Source organism: Pimephales promelas, chromosome 7 (genome assembly GCF_988280905.1).
Source record: "Pimephales promelas chromosome 7, fPimPro1.hap1.1, whole genome shotgun sequence".
In the NCBI taxonomy this organism is placed as follows: domain Eukaryota; kingdom Metazoa; phylum Chordata; class Actinopteri; order Cypriniformes; family Leuciscidae; genus Pimephales; species Pimephales promelas.
Genome location: NC_142775.1, coordinates 17,619,021 through 17,635,357, shown reverse-complemented (window position 1 = coordinate 17,635,357; position 16,337 = coordinate 17,619,021). Strand labels below are relative to the sequence as shown.

The following is a 16,337-nucleotide window of genomic DNA, read 5'->3' as shown; positions in this document are numbered from 1 at the left end:
TAATTTAGTTTGAGGAGGTCAAGCGGTACGGCAGTCATGTGTTACAAGTTAGAGCTCTCGGAAAATTCAGAGATCTCATACAAGTTGAGTTCTTGAAGGACGTGCATGCTTTTTACAAGTCGAAATCTCGTAATTACAGTAATTGTGAAATGGATTAACTGCACTTTGAATTATTAGATTAAGAATAGTAGATTTTATTTTACGGTTTCCGTGATACAGAGTAATTACTTAATTATTACATGTTTGTTACATTTTGTTACATTTTATTACAATGTTTACTACTAAGTTATGGAACAGCCTGTACTTGCAGATTGTAATTATACTCATGTAATAGGTAGCTACTGTTACACATGTGTAACAGGCCGAGTCGGTTACATACGTGTTTCCGACTTGGTACAATGTAACCAGTACTTAAATATGTCACTAAGGTAAAAAAAAAAAAACCTGCAGTTATACATGGTCATTTTGTACCTTCCAAAATAAAGTGTACGGGAGAGAACACATTTTGGTTTTGGCTCAATTAATTAAAAAATAATTAGGTTAGATTAATATTTTTTTACACATGCAACATACACATCTCGGCTACAAATGAACACTTAAAGTTTTTTTCTAGGACCGACCATTTTCGTACAGTTGCACTGAAAGTGACAGAAGTGCAAATGTTACAACTTACCGCAAATGCAGGGTTAATTGTAACAGACAGAGGGGTTAGTTGTAACACTTGTGTGTAACACACATAATTCAGTACTATTTTATTTGAATAGTTTGATATTGTTTGTGTATCTGTATAGACAGATATCCATACATCCATCCCTCATCCAATCATCCTTCTATTGTGGATCAATATCATGGATAGAGACATAGAAATGGGCTGCACAGTTTTGCAATAAATAATAATAAATAAAATTATAAAATATTGTAATTTCAATTAAATTAGATTTGTGTTAGGCAGCTGCATGTTCAATTATTATTATTATTATTAATAACAGTAATAATAATACAAATGAGCTTAGAATAAAAATGTAAAGGGTTTATTGGATTAAAAACAGGCCATATTTTTAATAAATAAACAAGTTATAATTCATAGTACACTAAATTTTAAACATTTTAAATCCCAACATTGTTTGAGAAAGTCCAACAAAGTTAAATGTATAAATAATAGTCAAACCTGACAAGTTGTGTGGCTCCGCTTTCATTTGATTATCATTGTACACTTGGCGGCTTGTTTGTAACACTGTGTTACAACTAACCCCTCTGTGTATTACATATTTTAAGCCTAGCTAACAGTTGCTTGGAATTGCTGACATGTTTTAAAACGGTGCAATGTTTGAGCCAACAAGACAGTGATTGAGGGCTTTTGAGGCAATATAAAGTTAGATTTGGAAGCGTATACACCCAACTCAGAAACTGCAAAAAAACTTATGATGGAAAAAATGTACTTTCATGGTGTCAAAACACTCTTTGTCCAGTATCTTCACGAAATATAATCAAAACTTTCTGCAAATTCGCGGGAGACCGTCTGCTGGCAGCAAGAGAAAAAAAGCGTAATCATAACCTGATTGATCCTGATGAACTATGTAAATGGTCGGTGTTACATTTAACCCCGCGTTAGGTTGTGCCCCGCGCTGCCCTACTTTAGTTTGAATTAGGCCTAACTCCCTCATTCACAGCATAAATGCAAAAGGTATAGCTTCCTAATTACATTGCAATTACACAATATTACACAGGGATAAGCTACGTAAAATAAAGTGTATCAAGTTTGTACTTAAGTGTACTTCATATGTATCTACATACCCTATACACATGAAATACACTTAAGTATAATCTTGATACACTATTTTAGAAGGTACAAAATGACCATGTGCAGGTTTTTTTCACACCTTAGTAACATATTTGATCACTTGTTGTTACATTGAGAAGTACAACGTACTTTTTTATATAATTACATTGTACCAAGTCGGTAACACGTATGTAACCGACTCGGCCTGTTACACTTGTGTAACACTAGCTGCCTATTACATGTGTGTAATTACAATCTGTAAGTACAGGCTGTTCCATAACTTCTTTACATGTTTATTATATTTTGATACATATAATGACAACGTCTACTACTAAGTAATTACTTAAGTAATTACTCTGTATCATGGACACCGTAAAATAAAGTGTAACCTGATTTTTTTTGTCATGGTGTCTACTTGATATCACATCTTTTGGTCTATTTTATGTTGTTTTTCACGAAGGCCTTCATGTGTCTGAGTGACGTCCTCATAGCTCATAATTACCAGCTTCAGATGTGGGATTCGTCTGCAGGCGCTCCATTGCTGTACACCCCTGATCCCAAACTCCAGAAAGCTCTACTTTCCTTCGTCCTGGAGCATGTCTTCACCAGTCCTGAGCTGGACACCCACAGCAGTAAAGGTTCTCTTCCCTTTTCATTTACAGTAAATCATAAGGGTCCTTGTTTGGCCTGTGCTCTGCTGTGGGCTGACATGTGGGCGGCCTCAACAGACCCAGTGTAGCCTTTTAGATCTGATTTTTCACATGTTCTTGAGGTTTCTTTTGAAAATATGCATAAAATGAGAAAACTTTCATGTTCTTGTATCTCAATGACGCATTCAACGTGGGGTTTGCTCACAGGATGGTTTTCAGGAAGAACACTTACCAAGTGCTAAATACAAGTAAAAATGTCTGTGGGAAGTCAATGAAATGGTGAAATTACTTCCCGATTGGCCATTAACTTTATGAGCTACAATGTCTTACTAGTTTGGAGTTCAAATCAAACGTCTTGTGTTGTGAAGAAAACATCGGATGCCTATTTTTTTTTTAAATCTTTTTTTTTTTGTTGATGAAAAATGTATCCTTATAAGATTATCTAGAATAGCTAAGGTATCATACAATTCTGCCACTAAAATTCACTAGGCCCGGGACAAACTTTTAATAAGTGGGTGTGGGCCCCCCTCTCCCCTGGGCCCAATTTAGCCACCGAGACGAAAACATGAGAAACAAAATCACAACGGCACTTGATGCTTTTGTTACAGACGTAGTTTTCCTGAGAGACAGAAACTGTCTCGTTCTATATGTGATGCTCTGAGTGACACAGTGACACAGTGATGTGCTGTTTGTCAGAAATATGTAAGGAATAACAGCTACATAATTCATATTTCATAATGTTATATATTCATATAATGTTTTGTAAAAAAAATGTATATATTTTTTTACTATATATATATATATATATATATATATATTGTAAAAAATATATATAAAATAGCAAAATATAGTTCAAAATATAGCACAACTGTTTCAACATTAATATTAGTAATAAGAAAAGTTACTTGTGCACCAAATCTGCATGAAGGATCACATGACACTGAAGACTGGAGTAAAATGGATGCTGAAAATTCAGCTGTGCCATCACAGAAATAAATTTCAAAATATATTCAGATTGCAAACAGTTATTTCTGTAATTGTAATTTCAATATTGTACTGTTTTAATTATATGTTTGATCAAATACATGCACCCTTTGTGACTTCTTACTTACTGCAAACTTTTGACAGACACACACACACACACACACACACACACACACACACACACACACACACACACACACAAACGTGTCCAGATAGATCAGAATAGTCTCAGGTTCACCAGCAGATGGCAGTCAGTCACTACACCAGCATATGTCAGGCACAAATAATCACAGAAAAACTCCATCAGTCTCATTTTCCCTCTATTACTCTCGCAGAACACAATAGTTGTCCATAGTTAGTTAATCTAATTGCACCCGGACCTTCTCACTGACCTATCAAACATGCCTCTGAATAAAGAAGTGTAAGTCCAACAGATAATGAATTATGATAATAATCCATTATGATATCATCACTTGAGATCTTAAAGAAGTTGCGCTTGTAAATGAACGGGTAATTAGATGTGAACAGAGCCTTGTGGAATTATATTTAGAAGTCCGAACGAAATACAAGAAGCTTTGGTAGGCATATACAGAATGACTACATCCACTGAAAAATCAATATTATGCCTCCTAAACTAGTTTTTATGTTGTTTTTGGCCTTTGTGCTGCTTTAAGACAAACACTAGCAGCATATGAGATAACCTCAGAATGTGTGGTATTTGATTAGAAATCAAGTATGACTGAAGCAAATCAGATCAATTCTATAAATATTTCAGAGAGTCGTCGATTCGCGCTGGCACAAATTCTTTACCGCTTGAAAAATGCAATATAAGCTTTTGCTGGTAACATGTAATAAAAAGCAATTTAGTTATTGGATTTTCTTCACGTCACTAATGCTGTTATGAAACCTCTCTATTAAGTGATGGCTTCAGGACCAGGCAGGGCGACGATAGACAGATTCTGTTTCCAGAGCAGAAAATGTTGTTAACTTTAGCTCACCTCAGGAAAGCATTTCATTTATAAGATCTGAGTATCATAATTGTACCGCTCTCTTATTGAATTTGCTCTTCTCTGTTTCCCTGTCTCTCTCTCTTTCTCTCTGTCTATCTCTCTCTGTGTCTGTCTGCACAGTCAGTGAGAGTGAGTGTGGAGAGGGACTGCTGGAAGACTTGCATCGGAGGAGAAATCTTCTGGCATCATACTGCAAGCTGATAGTGCACAGTGTACTAGAGATGAGCATGGCTGCTGAGGTTTTCAAGCAGTATGTGAAGGTACAGTACATATGACACTTCACTCATCATTCAAGTTTTCTGCATCATTCATAACCAAAGAGATGGGCAGAGATCTTTTAATCAATTAGATCAATATTTTATACTAATCTGTAGTTTTTACCTTAGTATAAGGTCTACAGAAAATCACAGTAATTTGCCTCTAAAACATAGCATCACAGCGTGCATTCAACAGGAAATAACAGTTCACAGGAAATGTAACTTAAAAAAAAATCTAAGAACAACTCATTTCATTTTAGTTAAAATAAATTATATATATATATATATATATATATATATAATTATTTTTTAAACTATCATTTATTTTATTAGATTTTGCTAATTGTATTAATAAATAATTTTAAAATAATACAATTTAATAATAATAATAATAATAAAGTCATTTTAATTATATATATATATATATAAAATTATTATTATACACTTATTTACTTTAATATACAGTGAGGGTCAGAATTATTTGCCCCATGGTAAATATAATCAAAGTTGGCTATTGATATTTTATTAAGAAAATTAGCAAATCTAATTAGCAAAAATCTAACCTTTCATTGAAGTAAAATAATTGAAAGTGGGGGGAAAATCACATTGTGAAATAAATGTTTTTTTTTTTTTTCCAAAATACATTTGGAACAATTAATTTGCCCCCCCCCCCCCTTTTTTTTTTAATAAAATAACAAAAGGATTAACAATACAGATTTATTTTTACAGCCAGTCTTGATCAGATATACCAGAGGTACCATTAATTCTGAGCATGACTGTATTAATTATTTTATATTATTATATATTAAATTCTATATATACTATATATTTAAAATATTCAAAATGCATATTCACTTTTATTTTAATATGATATATATATGATTTATTTTATATGACTAAATATATGAAATACACTATAAACTTTATAATGTGTAAACATTTAAATATATAAAATATTTATATATACTATATACTTATTTTAAATTATTCTATTTTTGTTTTTTTATTTTGTAAAAACTCTGTTTAGCATAATAATAATTGGATTAGGCTGAGTATTTTTCTTTACCTATTTGGTGTGAAGTTATTCAAGTATTAGATGTAGGTGATCTGTTCATAACTTGAGCTCTTAGGCTTTGAATTTACGAGCTAACATGCAGAAGTTACAGTGCTGTGTGTTTGTGTGTTTGTGTGTGTTTGACACACTGACATGTTTGGAATGCCCGCATGCCTCGGCCAGGACAGAGCAGCCAACATTCTCTTAGCAACATTCTTCCTGATAAGGCGTTCAAAGTTAAAACTACGACTAACACACACACACACACGTTCTTACTCTGAATTACAGCTTTCAAAGCGGAGGCAAATAGCGTAAAGTTGGTGTGCGTCACAAAGTCCTAATTTGAATAGCTTCATATCAGTAATAAGTATGCAGTCACTTCTTTTAACTGTCTGACATTGCCAACTTTCATGACCAATTAGAGCATCTTGAATGAATGTTTTATAGCAAATAGAGGGTAATAAATGGAGGTTGATGTTTGGCAATAGGGGTTCCATAAGCCTTAAAACCTGGAAACTGTGTAAACAGTGAATGGAAAGATTCAACATGTCATATATACTAACGTTCAAAAGTTTGGGGTCAGTAATCAATAATATTTTTATTATGCAAGCACACATTACATTGATCAAAAGTGCCATATACTGTATATACTATAGACATTTATAATATTACAAAATATTTATTTTTAAATTAAATGCTGTTATTTTGAACATTCTATTCAGCAAAGAATCCTGAAATCTTTTTACCGGTATCATGGTTTCCATAATAAAGGCAAAAACACCAAAAATAAAGCACCAGGTCAGCATAGAGTGATTTCTGAAGGATCATGTGACACTGAAGACTGGAGTAATGATGCTGGAAATTCATCCCATACATTACCAATATATTTAAATAGAAAAAAAAAAGCTTTTTTAAATTGTAACAATATTTCACAAAATAACATATCACATAAATGCTGCCTTGGTGTTATAACAAATGTTACAAACATTAAAAATCTCACTGACCCCATTTTTTAACAGTATAATGAGCTAAAACCCCAAACCCAGAGACGGGACTTTGACTCGTCATTTCAGAAGTCTGTAATTAGGTCAGTAATGCATAACCAGAAGTTCATCAACCTTGAAAAGTAGTCCCACCTCAACAGGGATCAACTGTCAACTACCTCAACTCTTTATATAGCTCAGTTATTTAAAAAAAAAATAGTTCATGTAATTGTTTTGACAAAAATACAAGCCTGATGGAGTTTTCCCCATAGACATTCATTGATTCATGATTGCATTATCTGTTGTTTTTACAAACTGAGGGTCTAGTAAAAATAACCCTGTGTGGTAATTCATATCTCAAATCGTCTATTCCTTAGAGACAGACAGACTTATGGGTAATGTGCTCTCGGTATGCCACAAGCTTACATTGCTAGTCGTGAAGCCATATGGCAGACATGAAGCCACATCGAGCGTTCTTCACAGGCCGTATATCGCTCACTGCCGTCATTTCTCTCCTGCAGTACTACAATGACTTCGGCGACATCATCAAAGAGACCCTGAACAGGACACGGCAGATGGACAAGATCGAAAGCGCGCTCACGCTGGTGCAGTGCCTTCAGCAGGTATGGAGGGCTCTCTGTCATGCCACATCTGCTCAGCTGACTGTCCCAGGCCCCTATGCTCTCTGCTCCCTGCAGCTGTCGACACCTCCGAGACACTCTCCCTCCGTCCCATCATGCTCTCTGTGTGTGGAATGTTCTAGCAGCTCTTCCACTCCTTGAATAGCTTAATAGTAGGTTGTGTGCTGACCGAGGAAATGGAGGCAGTGCTCACACACAAACTCATACTCAGATCATTAGACTTTGCTTCTTTTTTTTTTTTTTTTTTACAATAAAAACAACATTTATTAATTTAAACATTGCTGCTCAAAGAAGTCTCTTATGCTCATCAAGGCTGCTTTTATATGATTAAAAAATCAGTTTTATTTTAAATATTACAATTTTAAATAATACATATTTCAATATTTAATATATATATATAAAAAGTATTTTTATTATACAAAATATATGTGTTTCTGTGATGGCAAAGCTGCATTTTCAGTATCCATTCAGAAACCATTCATATGTGATGATTGGCTGCTAAAGAAACATTTCTTATTATTATCAATGTTGAAAAGAGTTGTGCTGCTTAATATTTTGGAATATTAATAGCGTGGAAACATTTTTTTTTTTTTTCGGGATTCTTTAAAGATTAGAAAGTTCAAAGGAACAGCACTGATTTGAAAACAGATTTTTTTCTTCAATATTGACTCTTTACTGTCACTTTTGATCATTTTAATGCCATGATTTAATGTCATGTTTAAAAAGTGCATTTTAGACAACCATGAAAACCATAAAAATATATAATGGACCATAGGATCTTATAATATAACACTAGCAATAGCCACTCCATAATAAAAATATAATTATAATAATTTTGTTCATTAGTATTGCTCATAACTTGTGTAATTAAAACTATAAAGTAAATAAAAACCTATTTGGGAAATTAATCTTGTATTATTAACTAATATTTAATTAATACTTGATCTGATCAATGCCTTTTTTGAGTCTTGCACTAGTAAAATTAACCATGTGTGTTCATTATAATTCAGAATTATATCCGATTTCTCATGCTCGAGTCCGAATGTCCAGGATGAATATAATGAATGTATTTTGTATATATCAGGCTTGTGCACAGTTCAGAATTGAATTGAGAATGACTACTTAATTCCAATTCAATTCTTGAATTTGAATTGATGTCAAAAACAGGATCTAGAATTACAATTTGATTTTGAATTAAAGGAAGCAGAATTGCAATTCAATAAAAATTCAAAGAAATTCATATAGATATTTTAAGTGAAGTGCAACAATGAAGCTTTACAGTATATGTCATATATGATTGCATTACATGTTATATAAATTATATTAGTATTAGTATGCTTCGCTTACTAGCAGAAGACACTAGCCGGGAGTTTCAAACCCAGTTGTGCAGTTGGGGCATGTTGTAACACTGCATTACAATGTGCCCCTATTAGAAATATGATATTATATTGTATAATTTTATGAATTATATTGAGAAAACATGAGAAACATGTACATAAAGACTGAGAGTCAATGTTCAGAAATGATTAATTATTATTTTGTTTTGAATTATGCTGTATAGCTGTGTTTTACCATGTGTTTGTTGTCAAACTCAAAAATTCGTTTATTTTTAATTATCAAAAAATGCCATTATTTTATATTTTTGTCATATGGTGACAGCTTAAAAGGTTACAATGTGCCCATGTCATCACATCTCAACATTTCTTTCAGATTATATCAAGAAAAAAAGTATACACTGCATTAATAAAACAAAACCACATAATTGTAGACATGAGGGAAATGAATGTGGGAAAAAATAAATACTCTAAATAGATTTGCACAAACTGAGAAAGTCATGTTGTGTGACTAAATGGAATTTCTTTGAATTGCCATGAATTTTATTCCACTTCCTGTTCCTGTTCATTTCAATTGAAAATTCAATTGTCAATTCAATTGAAAATTCCAATTCATGAATTGAATGGAGGCCAATTCTGAAATTCTGAATTTTGCACAAGCCTGGTATATATGTTAATATGCAGGAAATAAACATTGTTTCCTCAGTAAAGCTATTTTTTGATGATCATAGGAATTGCACAGAAATAAGGGCAGATTTTATAAAAGCTGTATGGACTTTTTTGTGTGTGTGTGTGTGTTCAGTTGTACCTGAGGCTGAAACAGGAGCAGGACAGAGGGAACACATGCAGCTCCAGGGTTCAGACCTACAGCAGCATCAAGGAGCTGGCCAGGCGCTTCTCGCTCACTTTTGGATGGGACCAGATCAAATCCCGCGAGTCGCTGGCCATGATCCACAGGTACCGCAGTCCACCCGAGTCGACTGGCTCAACTGCTGTCTGCCATAGTTATATAGCTCAAACCCAAACGATTGCTATGTTTGTCCTCGAATAAAAATAGTTACATCAAGATGCTGCCCTGCATGGCTTTATTTAGCCAGTACATAAAAGTCTCATCTTTGGTTATTTCAGTGCTGAGGATTCATTTTGTCAGCTGCAGTCCTGGTCTTATATTAGAATTCAAATATAGATGGATAAGAGAAGGAATATTCAGGTCCTAAAAGGAAATGTCCTCTTGCTAGTATGAATGAATATATTGAATTTCTTTGTGCAGGGACGGCATTGAGTTCGTTTTCAAAGGATTCGTCCAGCAGTCTGAGAAACACTCTCCACCGCACATCTCGTACCTCACCATCCTCAGTGAATTCTCCGGCAAACTGCTCAAACTCGACAAGAAGACTATGTAAGTCTTTAAAGGAGTAGTTCACCTTTCAAAATTTTTTTACTGATAATTAACTCACCCCCATGTCATCCAAGATGTCCATTGCACTTTTTTCTTCAGTCGAAAATAAATTAAGGTTTTTGATGAAAACATTCCAGCATTTTTCTCCATATAATGCACTTCAATGAGAACCAAACGGTTCAAGGTGCAAAAGACAGTTTCAGTGCAAACTGTTCAAAGGGCTTTAAACGATTCCAGAAGATGAATAAGGGTCTTATCAAGCGAAATGATCGCTCATTTTTTTTTAAAAAAAAGAACAAAGTTTAAGTTTTATAAGCTCAAATGGTCGCCTTGCTCTGTTCTGTGATGCTCATTCGTGACTCTCCTGTTTGAATTCGTTTATCAAAATGAACGAGCCTTTTTCCGAGTCATTTGGTTCATTCAATGAACGAAACGAACAAATTGACTCGGAAAAAGATTCGTTCATTTTGATAAACGAGTTCAAACAGGAGAGTCGTGCGAACGTGCATCACAGAACAGAGCAAGGTGAGCATTTGAGCTTATAAAACTTCAACTTTGTAATTTATTTATTAAATGAGTGATCGTTTCGCTTGATAAGACTCTTATTCATCGTCTGGAACCGTTTAAAGCCCTTTGAATGGTTTGCACTGAAACTGTTTTTTGGACCTTGAACCAAAATGCTGGAATGTTTTCATCAAAAACCTTAATTTCTTTTCGACTGAAGAAAGAAAGACATGGACATCTTGAATGACATGGGGGTGAGTAAATTATCACCAAACGTTTTTTGAAAAGTGAACTACTCCTTTAAGCTAAACCTAAAGGAATTCCACACATAAGACATTTTGCTGAAACTTCGTATCAGTCAGTTAACATGTAGCTTTTATAAACGGGTTATCTCCGTTCTAGCTACAGTTATCTGCAGAAGTTTGCTGGTGAGCAGGTCATCAGTAACAGAGAGGAGAGCTGGATGCCGTTGATCTACTACAGAGCATCTCTGATGGGCACGGCTGAGGGTGAAGATGCCACCTCCTTCATCAGCTCTGACACCAACAAACACCCCTCCCTCACCAACCGCTCCAGATCACCCTCCATCAGACTAGTCAACTCTGAAGGTAAGACGCCTCTGAGGTCCAGGATTATAGTAATGCAATTTGTAAAAGGGTTGTTAACAGATAACATCGTTTAACTTTTTACTTTTCAAGGTCTTCAGTAAATATCGTGCTCAAAAGTTTACATAGCCTACACCTTGCAGAATCTACAAAATGTTAATTATTTTATCAAAATAGGAGGGATCATACAAAATGCATGTTATTTTTTCTTTAGTAGTGTATTGAATAAGATATTTTACACACAAATATGTTTACATGTAGTCAAATAAAATATATATTTAAATTAAAAAAAGGACCCCGTTCAAAAGTTAACACACCCTTGATTCTTAATGCTGGGCCGTTACCTGGATGATCCACAAAAGTTTTTTTGTTTGTCCTGAGCCGGTTGGTTCCGGTTCACATGGCTACATGGAAGAGATAAATAATTCTGTATTATATATTTTTAAGGCCAGAAAAGTAAAAGTAATTTTTTAGGTCAATTTGTAAAGAAAGACTACACGCCTACACACACATATTGCATTATCTTCATCAAAAATTATAATATACCCTAAGTTGGCAAAAAAAAAAAAAAAACTAAGAGCGCTAGGTAAACTTTGTCAATGGCATGACAGAGAGCTAATCAAGTTCTCTGCATCTCCAATAGTGTAAAGGATGCCACTCGCAAAGAATTTTAGGGCAATGCAAACATTTGCTGTTGTTGAAGCCCGACATGTGCATTTCCAACAAAATAGTAATGTATAAACGCAACCCGGTATCACGACAAGACGTGAAATAATCACGTTGGTCCACTTTGGAAAACGTGTAAATGTCACGGTTTAACCCTCTCAAACGTGAAACTTACACGTTTGCGTTAACACATTGCAGTGGAGAGATACCCGGATGTTGACCTATTTTACACGCAATCGCCTCTGCCATAACGACCTATTGGTTTTCATTAAACCGAGAAAAATGGAATTTTGTTTTATTGACGATCACTGAGAAATATTCTATTATTTAAAATGCAAAAAAATTGCCTTCATTTGCCTTGATCCACGGCGAAAAAAAAAACGTCTAAATGTCACGTTTTTAATGAACGTCTATTTTTCCGGCGTCCCCCAGCTCCTCGTTTAAGCAAAAAGTACGGTAAAACAGCGTATTATATTGACGTTAAACCACGTTAACCGTGTTAACCATAACCTTTTAAATACTCGACCTAGTTCCGTTGCTTAGCAACGGGTAGAAACTCCTGTAACTTCAGTGCCGTTAGCACCTTAGTGCTTACAGATTAGGAGACATTAATGTGTTCGCTGCATTTGTAATGTTAACATCCGGGTATCTCTCCACTGGAACGTGTTAACACAAACGTGTAAGTTTCACGTTTGAGGGGGTTAAACCGTGACATCTACACATTTTCCAAAGTGGATTATTTAGGCTGCTTCATTAAAAATGTGACATTTAGACGGGGTTTTTTTCGGCGTGGATGGAGGCAAATGAATCCTTTTCACCTTGAAAATAATAAATGTTTTTTTTTTTTGCATTTTAAATAATAGACCATTTCTCAGTGATCGTCAATAAAACAAAATTCCATTTTTCTCGGTTTAATGAAAACCAATAGGTCGTGATGGTAAGTTTCAGTTTAAGTGTAAGTTTCACGTTTGAGGGGGTTTAAACCGTGACATCTACACGTTTTCAAAAGTGGACCAACGTGAATATTTCACGTCTTTGTCGTGATACCGGGTTGAAGAAATGTTGTTTTGGACACTTTGTTTGATATAATCACAACAATTTAACGTTAGCAAGTATGGGAATTGAACTCAGGTCTTCTTGATTAAAGCCTACGCTTTATCAACTGAGCCACTGAATCTGTTGAGTTCAAGGGTGTATTGGATGGTGTTTTATTGCGTTTGGTTTTATTTGTTGGAAAAATAAATATTGAAATATAATTTGACACAAGAGGGCAGTATAGCCCTATTTATGGTTTTGAGTTAACTAAACCGTGACATCTACACGTTTTCCAAAGTGGACCAACGTGATTATTTCACGTCTTGTGGTGATACAGGTTGGGCACTGCAGTTACAGGAGTTCGTTGCTAAGCAATGGAACTAGGTCGAGTATTTAAAAGGTTATGGTTAACACGGTTAACGTGGTTTAACGTCGATGTAATACATTGTTTTAGCGTACCTTTTGCTCAAACGAGGAGCTGGGGAGGCCGGAAAAATAGACATTTTACTCATTAGGCTGCTTCATTAAAAACGTAACATTTAGACGTTTTCTTCGGCATGGATCCAGGCTAATGAATCCTTTTCACCTTGAAAATATTATTATTATTATTATTTTTATTTTATTTTTTGCATTTCAAATAATAGAACATTTCTCAGTGATCGTAAATAAAACAAAAGTACATTTTTCTCGGTTTAAACCGATAGATCTTTATGGCAGAGGCGAATAAACATCTGGAGGGGGTTAAACCGTGACATCTACACGTTTTCCAAAGTGGACCAACGTGATTATTTCACGTCTTGTCGTGAGACTGGGTTGTCGTAAGTCGCTAACTCAGTTAAAGTTAGCTGGATTTGATTGTTGCCGATTTGCCATGATCTTGGATTGTTGTTCTTCGACGCTCATCCTGGACTTGCTGTCATAACGTCCGTCGAGCTTGAACCTGCTCAGTGCTCACGAGCAGGCTTTCATGTTAGCAGGATTAGATCGCGGCTGATATGGGAAGTCCGGCTTTAGCCTATAGCAGCGGGATAGTGTAGCCTAATTTCTGAGATTTATTTTTTTTTTTCTCGTGAAACGATCGTCGACTCATGAGGGTGTTGTTTATCAACCCGGTAACGTTATCACAAGACGTGAAATAATCACGTTGGTCCACTTTGGAAAACGTGTAGATGTCACGGTTTAACCCCCTCAAACGTGAAACTTACACGTTTGCGTTAACACGTTCCAGTGGAGAGATACCCGGATGTGTCTCCTAATCTGTAAGCAAGGTGCTAACCTGAAGTTACAGGAGTTTCTTCTCGTTGTCACGCAACGGAACTAGGTCGAGTATTTAAAAGGTTATGGTTAACGGTTAATGTGGTTTAACGTCGATTAGCGTACCTTTTGCTTAAAGAGGAGCTGGGGGACGCTTAGGATACTTCATTAAAAATGTGACATTTAGACGTTTTTTTCAGCGTGGATCAAGGCAAATGAATCATTTTCACCTTGAAATAATAAATGGGTTTTTTTTTTTGCATTTTAAATAATAGAACATTTCTAGTGATCGTCAATAAAACAAAATTCCATTTTTCTCGGTTTAATGAAACCAATAGGTCGTTATGGCAGAGGCGATCTCTCCACTGGAACGCAAACATGTAAGTTTCACGTTTGAGGGGGTTAAACCGTGACATCTACACGTTTTCCAAAGTGGACCAACGTGATTATTTCACGTCTTGTCGTGATACCGAAGAACGGGCCCCAGGTGGTCAAAAATAACACTGATCTAATGCTTTTGCTATAGTAAATACATTTAGTCAGAAAACATATAACTGTAAACTTATCTGTAGGCATATATATTGGTTACTATAGTTGCTAAGAACAATGTGTTTTATAATGTAAAGTTTATTATGTTCTATTTTTACCAGGGGACCAAAGGTTTCTTTCACCCTCCACAGAATCAAAGGGAAACAAGCTTTTAAGAAGGTGAGGTCAAGAAACACTTATTGACAGTCTGAACCTGTCAATCATTGCGTAACATGTTATTGGATTTTTCTTCCATGTGTAGTTGTGAAGACTTAAAGGTCCACGCTGCCCCACTGGGAAGAGAGCAGCGGAGCAGCAGTCTCGTGTCTGATAACGGTCCAAGGAGCAGTGATGAGGTGGATGTTGACACTGTAGATATTGATGTGTTGTAGTTCACGTCTGTCATCACGGGTCTGGTTTTGTATTTGCTGTCTTTTGAGTGGTGGACAACAGTTTCACTATTGCATAATGTCCTGTACATGAAAATTGTGCCATTTAAAAAGGGAATACTGTAATAATCAGATTCAGAACTATTATGGTGGTGCTGAAATATTTTGTAAAGAATGGAAATACATGGTGCATTGCTTTTGGTAAAATGTTTTGCACTTTCAAATCGACTTGATTTTAAAACTACTAACTGTATTGAAAAAATGAATAAAATTCCAATATGAAACTTCAACCATTTTCCCCCTGTGTACTGCCCTGTGTACTTTAAGACCACATATTTTTTTTGTATATGCTGAATGAAGAATTTTTAAAAAGTGACCAATGTATTGAGGGGTCCTAGCGTGTAAAAACAAAACAAAAAAACAACTAAAATATACTTTAAAAAAGCAATAAGAAATGTGTACATTACAAAGTTTGATTCAACAGCAATAACATCCTGTAGAGAATGCATGAAAAACTTCTGTCTTAATACTTTATTCAGGCATGTGATTGGCTAAGGACAAAAAAGCAGGAAAATATAGTATTTTATATAGTATGTAGTATATCGTTTTATAGTATTTAAATATAGTAATTTTCCATAGTAAATTTTTCCCTATGGATGTCAATGGGGACCAGCAACTGTCTGGTTACCCACATTCTTCAAAATATCTTTTTTGTTCAGCACAAGAAATAAATTAATACAGGTTTGGAACAACATTACAGTGAATAAACAATGACAGAATTTTTATTTTGGGGTCAACTATCCCTTTAAGAACAAGCGGCTGCATGTTTATTATTAGGGCTACTGTCACTTTAAGACCTATGCGCGACGCGTCTAATATACACGGAGCATTTGACAAGCAGATTTCTCTCAATTTTCTCGGTTTGCTTTGAGTTTAGACATAACCAATTGTTTTTATGTAAACCTTGTGTGTATTTGAAAGTAATAGCGAAATAATACTCCAAAGATAACTTAGTCCAGCAACCAGGCGCTGTTAGACAAGCTTTACATGTGCACTTCGGGTGTTCGCGCTTAGAACACTGCGGTCAAGTGGGCCGCGCGTGAAAAATACACGGTCAAGCTAGCCGCACATTTTTTTTTTTTTTTTTTTTTTTGTATGCGCGTCAAATCCTGCAGTTACGGTATGGGTGCTGAAGGACGCCAAAATTGATTTTGACTCTTTTGCCTGATATTTTCCATATTAGGACACAAATAATACAATTTCA

The 16,337-nt window shown here is 35.1% G+C and overlaps 1 protein-coding gene across 1 annotated transcript in view; it reads left to right on the top strand.

Moving 5' to 3' along the window:
- Positions 1-15,363, top strand: part of LOC120482652 (cohesin subunit SA-2) — a 33,841-nt gene extending 18,478 nt beyond the window's left edge. The window contains exons 25-32 of the mRNA XM_039677189.2: positions 2,241-2,418; positions 4,545-4,684; positions 7,240-7,341; positions 9,496-9,650; positions 9,964-10,092; positions 10,999-11,204; positions 14,807-14,864; positions 14,947-15,363. Coding sequence (XP_039533123.2) covers positions 2,241-2,418; positions 4,545-4,684; positions 7,240-7,341; positions 9,496-9,650; positions 9,964-10,092; positions 10,999-11,204; positions 14,807-14,864; positions 14,947-15,076 — 1,098 coding nt within the window. The 3' untranslated portion in view covers positions 15,077-15,363. The remainder of the gene's footprint in view (positions 1-2,240; positions 2,419-4,544; positions 4,685-7,239; positions 7,342-9,495; positions 9,651-9,963; positions 10,093-10,998; positions 11,205-14,806; positions 14,865-14,946) is intronic.
- Positions 15,364-16,337: the final 974 nt, after the last annotated feature.